This window comes from Oxyura jamaicensis, chromosome 26 (genome assembly GCF_011077185.1).
Source record: "Oxyura jamaicensis isolate SHBP4307 breed ruddy duck chromosome 26, BPBGC_Ojam_1.0, whole genome shotgun sequence".
Lineage (NCBI taxonomy): Eukaryota > Metazoa > Chordata > Aves > Anseriformes > Anatidae > Oxyura > Oxyura jamaicensis.
The window spans coordinates 1,858,874-1,868,905 of NC_048918.1; the positions used below are offsets into that span (position 1 = coordinate 1,858,874).

The following is a 10,032-nucleotide window of genomic DNA, read 5'->3' on the forward strand; positions in this document are numbered from 1 at the left end:
CATCCCCAGGCTGCAGCTAAGGCAACCGAGGCACGCACCAAATAGCACTTTCTGAGTCAACAGCATGACGCAGACACGCTGTCACCGGTGCTTGTGCCTGGTTCGTGAGATCTCCTTGTCTCGGGTGCAGCGCAGCATCGACAGGGACGCTTTCAGCACAGGCAGGGATGTCCAAGCTGCTCACAAGCCCCAGAACAACCACATCCCCCCTGCTCTCACGCTCTCTTTTGGGGATACCCAAAGCCGAGTCACCAAGACCAAGAGGAACTCCTGGACAGGGGTGCTCTGCAGGGTGGGGGTGCCTGAGAAAGGGTGCTGGGGGCCTGACGGTCTGATTTACAGATGTTTGGGAAGATCGCCATGGTGGACGGGACCCAGATCAACCGAAACAACAACTTCCAAACCTTCCCACAAGCTGTGCTGCTGCTCTTCAGGTCGGTACTGTCTCAGGGAGCAGGCAGCTCCAGAATGGAGCTGGGCTCCGAGCTGGCTTGGACTAAGAGACACCAGCATTTCTGCAGCTGGTTTATTTTTTGCCCTACAGAAAAAAGTCTGGGGGCACCGCGACGTTTCTGTTCTGCGTGCTTCCTTCCCAGACTGGTTTTTAATTAGTGAATTTTCAGGAAAAGCAAGGGGAAGGGAGAGTTCAGCCCAAGGCTTTCCTTGACCCCAAATGCTTCGCTTTGGAGCTTGCAATAGTAGGCTCCCACGCCCTCCCTGCAGCAGCACAGCGAGCCCAGGGTCCTGCCCTCTCCTTTCCCTGCTCCCCGGTGTATGGGGCTGGTCCCTTCAGGCCCAACAGCCCTCCAGGAGGGGTCCAGCGGGCATCCCCCTCTCCCCAGGTGTGCGACAGGGGAGGCCTGGCAGGAGATCCTGCTGGACTGCAGCTACGGGAAGCTGTGCGACCCCGAGTCCGACTTTGCCGAGGGCGAGGAGTACACCTGCGGCACGGGCTTCGCCTACTTCTATTTCATCAGCTTCTACATGCTCTGCGCCTTCCTGGTACGTGGGGCCGTGCATCCCCCCTTAGTTCCTCCCCGTATCTCCCACGTGCTGCTGCCCAGCCACGCACCGGTGCTGGCTCCTGAGAGGGAAGAGCTGCGTGTGCCGGCCGCATCCTGCCGTGTAATCCCATGGGGTGGGGGTCCTGCCTCTGCGTGGGGTCACCAACAGCAGCCCCTGGCTCCAGGGAACCCCGGCACCTTCTTTTCCCTGACCCGACGTGCGTCTGCCTGCGCTTTGCCCCCTGGCCAGAGCCCGTGGGCTGCCCTGCCTGGCTGTGCGTGGGGTGGGGGGTCACTGCACCCCTCTACATGGGGAGGGGGGGGGGGTCACAGTCCCACTGCCTTCACGCCCGCCCTTCTGCCCCCAGATCATTAACCTCTTTGTGGCCGTCATCATGGACAACTTCGACTACCTCACACGCGACTGGTCCATCCTCGGACCCCACCACCTGGATGAGTTCAAGCGGATCTGGGCCGAGTACGACCCCGAGGCCAAGTGAGTGACCCTGTGTGCGTGGCAGGGGTGAGGGACGTGGAGGGGACACTGTGGGGACCCGTGTCAGGGGGCCGGCATGGGCTGCCCTCTCTGCTGCAACCTGGGACCAGCAGGGCCGTGGGAGCCTCAGCACTGTCTGGCATTTAGATCCCAGCTTCTCAGAGGTGGGTGTGGGCTTGCCAGCGTGTCCCAGGGTTGGCACAAGCCATCAGTTGTTTTGGGGACACAAGACTCCCGTTTTCCTCCTTGTCCAGCCCTGGTGGTGCTGCCAGCTCTTCCCATGCCACCTTTATCTGCCACCTTGCCTTGGGGAACAGCTGTTTTCCCCAGGGAGGAGGACAGGGAAGTAAAAGGACTTGCCCACCATGCAGACCACAAAGACAAACCCACCCAGCCCCTCCTCAAATCACTGCCCCTCCTTGTCTACCACCACACTGCTGATGCAGCTCATTGCCTCTGCAGGGGCAGGATCAAACACTTGGACGTGGTGACTCTGCTGAGACGTATCCAGCCTCCCCTGGGCTTTGGGAAGTTCTGCCCACACCGTGTAGCTTGTAAGGTAAGAGCCAAGGAGAGGTGGGTGCGTGGGCAAGGGGCACCTTCCCCAGGCCATGCCTGCATCCTCCCTGGGGAGGCTGAGGACACGAATTCAACCAGCTTTCTGCTTTCATGCTTTATACTCATGCTCTGACCTCTGGTTTTTAATGGAGAGGAGCCTTTCAGAGGCAAGGAGAGGTGCTGTAACCTGCGTGGAGCTGATGCATTTCAGGGTCCTGAAGATAAGGACCTGCCTGTGCTCCCCTCCACACCCAGGGGATGACACCCGTGGGCTGTCCTCCTGCAGCCCTCATGGCAGAGAAGTTTCCAAGCTATGCTGGGTGCTCCGCATCTGCACCTGGGGCCAGAGGGCAGCGCTGGGGCTGAGTACATGGCCACATCTTCCGGGCTGTCGAGGTTTGTCTCCAAGGGCTGATAGCACTGAGGGAGCTGGAGACTCTGCAGCCTTGAGCATGCTTTTCCACGCTCGACTCTCTGCACAAAACCAGGGTCTGTACGAGGCCCCCAGGAAAACCACGTGGGCAGGAGTTCAGGCACCTCCATGGGTGTAAACCCTCAGGGGTCTTGAGCAAACCTATTAGGGGGCTGATCCCCAGCCCCCTCATGGCAGCCTGGTGTGATTTGTGGAGGTTGGAAGGCAAAGCAGCACGAAGGCACCCTGAGAGCAGCACCGTGTTTCTCCTGCTGGGGAGAGCAGCCAGCCTGCTCCTGCTCTGCCTCGTTGGGGACACGGTTATCGGTTTGCTCTGCAGCGTCTGGTGTGCATGAACATGCCCCTGAACAGCGACGGCACCGTCACCTTCAATGCAACCCTCTTTGCACTGGTGAGGACAGCCCTCAAGATCAAGACAGAAGGTACGGGGCGCTCGGGTCTGCTTCCACAGCACAGCGGGGGGACCCTCCCCTTGTGCTGCAGGCTGCCAGTTACGCACTGACCCCCCCCTCTGTCTGGGGACCTCAGGGCTTCTTGCTGGTGTGGCAAGACCCTCTGCTGCAGCCCCCAGCTTCGTACCATTATCTTGTCGGACCAGAAGCCATGGGCACGTGCATGGGGTTGCTCAGGCCAAGCCTGGAGGGCTTTATGAGTTGCAGGGCTGTGTGTTGTGGCCCAGAAGAGCAAACCATTGCCACCCCAGATGTGTGACTTCACTCTGAACAGCTCAGGAGCTGTTCTGACCCAGTTCCAATCCCTGCCTCAGTGCACAGCCACCGGGCTCCCTTCCTACACCGTTGAGTGTAGCCTGATCTCCCCCTGCGCTGGTTGTTCCAGTTTTCCATCTCCCCGGGTACAAATAACCTCAGACTGGAATGGAAGCGGGTGGCTGCCCTTTGAGTTCAGCTGGGCCGGGGTGGAGTTGCTTTCACCCTCTTCCTCGCCGGCAGGGTGGTTTGCAAAGCCCTGCCTTGGTAAGAAACCACGCCGGCTGGTTTCCGTGCCTGTGGGTCAGGCAGCATCCCCCAGCAGCATGGCGCGGTGCCTCCCCTTCAGCTGGGGTGGGGGACACGGCCTCCAGCACCGTGCAGGAAGCACTGGGAGGATCACAGGAGATCTGAGAGCAGCCATGAGGACGGACTGGGCGTGCAAGTGAGCAGGACTGGTAAAGCCTGGGAGAGCACGGAAGGGGAGGTTGGAGCCTGCTGCTGATCATCACAACAGAGACCACGGCACTCATGTTCCACCCGTTTCCTAGCTCTGACTCACCCTGTAGTTAAGGTCTTTTTGCTAAAATCAAAGCCTTATTCCCACAAAGCTCTTGTTTGATGGGTGGCGTCACACCCTGGAAGAGCCTGGCCAGGTTTCCACACGCCTTCCCTTGGGAACGAACCACTCCGTCCCGCTCGCTTTCCTCACAGGTAACTTCGAGCAGGCCAACGAGGAGCTCAGAGCTATTATCAAAAAAATCTGGAAGCGAACCAGTATGAAACTCCTGGACCAGGTCATCCCACCTATCGGAGGTATCCCACCCTGTGGTACCTCCCGGGGGGCCAAACAACCCCTGGGGCTCAGCCGCTACGGCGATTCGGGGCCTTGCGACAGGCAGTGCCATCAGGTTGCTCTCCTCCCTTCCAGACGATGAGGTGACAGTGGGCAAATTCTATGCCACGTTCCTCATCCAAGAGCATTTCAGGAAGTTCATGAAGCGCCAGGAGGAGTATTACGGGTACCGTCCCAAGAAGAACCCCATAGAGATCCAGGTTAGTGGTGCTGAGAGACCTGGGTGCCTGGTGAGCCCCAAACCACCCCTCGCTGTGGGTGAGGGACAAAGTTCCATCTCCCCCCTTGGGCACCGCCGGCCCAACCCATGAATGGGCTGCCCTTAGCAAACCCCTTTGTGGGGGCAGCATCAGCCCAAAGCTGTTTCACCAAGCACAGAGCCAGCTGCAGGGTGACCACGGCCTTTGCCAAGCCCTGTAGACCTCCTGAGCGTGCCTCATCACCGTTCCTTCTCCAAAGCCCCACGTGAGAGGGGCTGTGGGGCCAGGCCACCTCCAGCCATGTCGTCTTGTCCCCACCAGGCTGGGCTGAGGAGCATTGAAGAAGAAGCAGCTCCAGAAATCCATCGAGCCATCTCCGGGGACCTGATGGCTGAGGAGGAGCTGGAAAGAGCAATGGTGGAGGCTGCCATGGAGGAAGGGATATACAGGGTGAGCACAGCCCGCGGGGCACCCCACCATTTGGTGGGGGCTCAGCGTGGCTACCAGCAGGCCTCGGAGATGAGCCTGACCGTGACAGGCAGCGTGGGCCACCACGATCATATCAGTGCTTCTGTCTTCCTTCTCCCTGAGCACTGGGACATCCTGGCCGAGTCGCCCTGAGCAGCACCTTCATGGTCTGAATTTTTGGGTAGACCTGTGTGTTGCCAGGAGTTGGACTCGATGATCCTTGTGGGCTCCTTCCAACTTGGGATATTCTATGACTCTATGTTACTCGCCTCAGTTTCCCCCTCTATTTTTATAGCCCCTGCTCGCATGCCTGGCAGGGATGCGATGAACACAGGTCTGGACAGCTGGGTGCCGCCACCACCACAACGGGGACAGATCCACTTCTCGCTCCCTGGTGTTCCCACGGGGCCCCCAAACATGTTTCCTCCCATGGGAACGGCCCCAAAGCCTCGCAGAGCTCCAAGCCTCCTCTGACACCCTCCCCGTTGGTTGCAGAGGACAGGCGGCTTGTTTGGCCAGGTCGACAGCTTCCTGGAGCCGAGCAGCCCCCTGCAGCCCCACGTGGCCAGCCAGAGACCCCTGCAGCTCACAGAGGTGGGCAGCGAAGACCTCGATTCCCCCGTCTTCCTCGACGAATTCCCCCAGGAAGGCAACACCAACACCAACAACAGCAACTGGCCGGAGGGGTAAGGGTTGGTGAGCCTCACGTGGGCACGGCGAGGCTGGGGGAAGAGCTGGGGACCATGTCCCGCAGCCCTGCAGCTCCCAGCGAGGCTGTGCTGGTGGCAGGCTGTGCGTTGGTCGTGCCCAGGGGCTCCTCATGGGGCCAGGTAAGATCTGGAGAAGGGGCAGGTTTGCAGCAGTGAGCTCCCTGCGGACTGCTGGGAGGAACTGGGCTGGATGCCAATGCAAAAGCGGTCCCATAGATGCAGAAATGTGGCCCTTGGGGTGCGAGGCAGGGGTGTCTGCACATCCAGAGGTGTTCCCAGGACACGCAGGGTAGCTCCGGGGCTGATGTGAGGCCCCATACACAGTGTGCATGTCTCCCTGAGTTTGTCCTTCTCGTCGTTCCTTCATCTCGGTGCTGTTAGCATCACGATCTCTGAGTGCCAAGGCCCAGGTAGGGGCCACCAGCGCCCAACGTGGGTACAAGGGACAAGGGTTACCAGTGTAGGAGAATATACTCCTACTTCTTGGGGTCTCCATCCCGTTCATCCATCCCAGCTGTGTCCCCCAGGGTGGAGAAGGTGGGGAGGGCTGCCTCCGTGCGTGGAGCTGGGTGCAGAGTGGTGCTCCCTGCTCAGCTGCCCTGTCTGCCTGCCCCTGCCAGGCTGCAGTACGAGGACGAGGTGCTGAGGAAGATGACGCCAGCAGCACCCAGGCCTCCAGCACAGGGTGAGTGTCAGCATCTTCCCTGTCCTGGGGTCCTGGGGTCCTGAGCCTGCCTGGGGTGGTGGTAGCAGGCAGGAGGAGGAGCTGGGACTTGCAGCAGTCCAAAACCCTTTGGCACAGTTCCCCTGGATAAATAAGCCTTTCCCAGCTGGTCCCCTCTGGGTGGCTGTCATGGCCTTGCTCCTGTGCCCACCCCATGTCCCCTCCTGTCCTTCTCCTAGGCCGTGACCTCCCCTTCCCTTCGGAGAGGCTGCAGCGGAGGCCGAGCGGGAGGCGAGGAGCCCCCTCTGGGCATCGCCCAGCGTCAGGGCAGCACCTTCTGCCCCAGGAGGTAACGGGGACGGTGTGGGCCGGAGGTGGTGAAGCAGGGGACGTGGGCTGAAGCTCCCTCCCCTCCTGGGCAAGGCCACCACAGCTCCCTGAATGCTCCTGGAGATGGAGCAGAATAAAACGGGGTCAGGATCGCACCCCCAGTCCTCTGCTGCCCCGTGGCTGGCCGCAGTGCCCCCTCACCTGGGGATTTGGTGGGTAAGGGGCTGGTACCCCGCTGTTTGCCCACACTGCCCTGCTGGTCCTGTTGCTGGTGGCACCCAGGTTTTGGGAGCACCAGAAGGATGGGATTGTGTGTACAGGCTGGACACGGTCCCTGCAGCCCTCACATTCACATGGGAGAGATTTTCCGTGGGCCCTGCCCGAGGCTGAGCTGCGGCTCTTTGCTCCTTTCACCCAGCTGCACAGAGGCGGTTGCACCGTGACGGGAGCAGCTCCCAGCTCAGAACAGCAGCGGGGTGAAAGCGGCGACCCAAGCACTTCTTGCACCCCGGCCATCACCTTCCTCATCCAGGAGGTAAAGCAGGGGCTGGCGGGGGGAAAGGCAGAGCTGCCGGGGAGGGAAGGGGACTGGCGGGGGCTGCTCGTGGCACGGTGGGGGATTGGAGCAGGACAAAGGCAGCGAGCGTGAGCCCTTCTGCTACGTTCTGGGCTGTGACTCCGTCCTCTGCTGCAGGCTCTGATCTCCGGGGGCCTTGAGGCTCTGGCCCGGGACCCGTCCTTCGTGACAGTGACCAGGGACGAGATGGCAGCCAGCAGCCAGCTGGAGATGGGTGAAGTGGAGAAGGCAGCTGTGGAGCTGCTGAAGGGAAGAGAAGCACCGCAGGACGCCGGTTCTGTCCCCTGGGACACCTTGGCTGCGTCACCAGCCGGCTCCCCCGGGCTCAGCACAGCTGCCTCCCGAAAATCCAGCCCTGCTGCTCACCTGTGAGCCGCCTGCCACCGCGACGCCCTTGGGCACAGCCCCTTTCAGGACCCTGTGGGGGCTACCAGAGCAATGACACGCATCTCCCCACCTTTCTGGGGCTGTGGCTCCGGGATGCTGGTGACAGGACAGGATAATGGTGTGCCAGAAGGGTCTGGCAAGAGCTGGACGGATCATTAAAGTGTCCCTGCTGTGACGCCATGGCTTCCCTGTCCCCTCCTTCCTCTGCCAGCCCCACTGCACAGCTCAGGGCTGCTGACCCAGCCCAGCCTGGGGAGGGGACTGCAAATTCAGGCACAATTAAGCAGAGCTGGCAGCGATTTGCAGCCCCCAGCCCCAGTGCTGAAGGAGCTCTGACCCTGCAGCTCCGTGCAGCAGCCCCAGGTCTAACTGAGAGCAGAGCTGGGGGGGAGCAGGGGCATTTCCATCCCTTTGGGTATCTCCAACCACCACGCTGAGGCTCAGGTGCTGCACGCCCAGCACACGGCTCTGCTTGGGCTCATCCAGCCCAAGCGCATCACCCTGGCCCTGCAGGGGACGGGTCACAGATGCCACAGCCAGGGGCTGGGATCCCAGTGCCCGCTGCCTGCTGGTGCCAGCTGTGCCCACTGCTGCCCGCTCATGGTCCTCTGCTGCCTGGGCAGTGCTGGGACCGGGCAGCAGCTGGGTTTATTTCTCTCCAGGAAGGGGGCTGCCCCGGGGCTCGGTTTTACAGACTTCAAGTGCCCCAGGAGGAATTTGGGTGCCAGGCACTGGGGCATCCCTCTGCAGGGTTCTTGCTTCAGAAGGCCTCCAGCCCCTCCAAAGTGGGTGGTTCAGGGCTCTTCCTTGCCTAATATATATTAAAATGCAGCAAACCGATAGGTCCCAGGAGAGGTATTGAATCAATAGCGTTTGTCTGCTCTCCAGCAGGGCATTTTGTTAACTTAATAAAAGGGAAATGGCTGTTGCTGAGTTCCATCTGCAGCCAGAGCTCTGGGGAGCCCTTCTGGCACAGGGGACGTGGTGGAGCAGCCCCCTTCCCCCAGGGGATGCAGGCAGGCTGTGGGATCGGGTAGGAGCAGCCCTGGGAATCCCCTGCTCCTGCCCTGGGGCAGGGCACACAGTCCCTTAGGTGGTCCTAAACACCTCTGCCTGCTCCCGAAGAGGGTTTTGGGGGCGGGCTGCTGATGAACCTGGTGTTTTTGTTGGGAGGGCTGTCAAGGATGAGCCTCAAGGTGGGCAGTGATGGTTTGTGCGTTCCCCAGGGGGGTGCAGGGCTGCGTGTGCCCCCTTCTGAGGGTGGAGGGGTGGGGGCGTGCTCGCTGGAGCCCCCAAACACGGAGGGTGACACGGTGAGGGGGTCCTACTGCAGCGACGGGGCAATGCCTCCGCACCCTCTCTTGGGGTCTTTGGGGCTGATCTGCCCCAAAGTGGCATTTGGGGGGGGTTATCCCTTGGGATGCAGCACGGGGAGAAGGGTGAAGGGCAGCACAGTCGAGGTGAATGCATCCAGACCCCAGCACAGAACGCAGGTGCTGGGGACACCGCTGCCTGCCCTAGGTGTTGGCTGTCCCAGAGCAGAAAGGGGCACACAGCCGGGGCTCCCCAAAGCCGCTGTGTGCCTCAGTTTCCCCTCACACCCCATCACTATTCACCCTGCCATCAGCACTGACCCGCAGAGAAGGGTTCCCCTGCAGCTCCCACGCTGCTTTTTTTTTGGAGATGCTTTTTTCCTGCACCCCTGGGCTGGAGCTGCTCGCCCCACGGGCAGCGGTGACACCCAGGAGCAGCGTCCTGCTGCGCCCCCGTCCCCTTTGCTCCCTGTCCTCTTGGGCTCTGGGAGGGGGGGACAGCCCACGGTGTCACCAGCCCCGGGGGGCTCTGGTGGGGGCACCCAGCTCCCTGCTGCCCTGCTCAGCGGGGTGACACCACGGCTGGGGTGGCAGCTGGCCGCGCACGGCCCCGGCACCCGCTTGGTACTGCCTGGTGCAGCCCTGTATGGCCTGGTGCAGGCCTATATGGCCCAGTACTCCCAGTACAGCCCTGTATGGCCCAGTACACCCAGTGCAGCCCTGTATGGTCCAGTACACCCAGTGCAGCCCTGTATGGCCCAGTATACCCAGTACAGCCCTGTATGGCCTGGTGCAGCCCTGCACAGCTCGGTGCAGCCCCATACATCCCGGTTACACCCAGCACTCCCAGTACACCCACCGCAGCCCAGTATGGCCCAGTTACACCCAGTACTCCCAGTACACGCAGGAGCGGGGCCGCCGGCCCGGTGCGCGTATAACGGGGCGGGGGGCGATGGGGGGGGGGGGCTGCGCGTGTCCGACCGTGCGCGTGTGCGCGCCTGGCCGGGGGCGTGTCCCCCAGAAGCCCCGCCCCTCGTGACCACGCCCAGACACGCCCCTCGAGGCCCCTCCCCCTCCAAACCACCCCCCTCCCCCCGCAGCCCCCGCCCCTCCCGGCCCCGCTCGCTGCGGAGCCCCCCCGGCGGCACCGAACCCGGCGGCGGCGCCCGGACCGCCCCCGGCACCTGGGGCCGCCCGGCCCTGCCGCCCCCTTCCTCCTCCTCCTCCCCCTCCTCCTCCTCCTCCTCCTCCTCTTCTTCTTCCTCCTCCTCCCCCCGCAGCCGCGGATGCTCTCGGGCAGCGGCGGCCGCGGTGCCCGGGCGGGGGGGG

General features: G+C 62.2%; 1 protein-coding gene across 2 annotated transcripts in view; it reads left to right on the top strand.

The window, feature by feature from the left end:
- Nucleotides 1-7,565, top strand: part of CACNA1S (calcium voltage-gated channel subunit alpha1 S) — a 33,340-nt gene extending 25,775 nt beyond the window's left edge. The window contains exons 32-44 of one of the 2 annotated variants that reach the window (XR_004756245.1): nt 343-434; nt 843-1,002; nt 1,373-1,500; nt 1,963-2,059; nt 2,811-2,913; nt 3,913-4,014; nt 4,130-4,254; nt 4,576-4,704; nt 5,218-5,408; nt 6,053-6,117; nt 6,336-6,445; nt 6,886-6,961; nt 7,121-7,262. Coding sequence is in view for 1 of the 2 variants with exons in the window: in XM_035347360.1 (XP_035203251.1) it covers nt 343-434; nt 843-1,002; nt 1,373-1,500; nt 1,963-2,059; nt 2,811-2,913; nt 3,913-4,014; nt 4,130-4,254; nt 4,576-4,704; nt 5,218-5,408; nt 6,053-6,117; nt 6,336-6,445; nt 6,845-6,961; nt 7,121-7,375 (1,674 nt within the window). In the remaining variant the exon portion in view is untranslated. Of the gene's footprint in view, nt 1-342; nt 435-842; nt 1,003-1,372; nt 1,501-1,962; nt 2,060-2,810; nt 2,914-3,912; nt 4,015-4,129; nt 4,255-4,575; nt 4,705-5,217; nt 5,409-6,052; nt 6,118-6,335; nt 6,446-6,844; nt 6,962-7,120 lie in introns of both variants that reach the window. The other variant, XM_035347360.1, reaches the window with a different exon arrangement.
- Nucleotides 7,566-10,032: the final 2,467 nt, after the last annotated feature.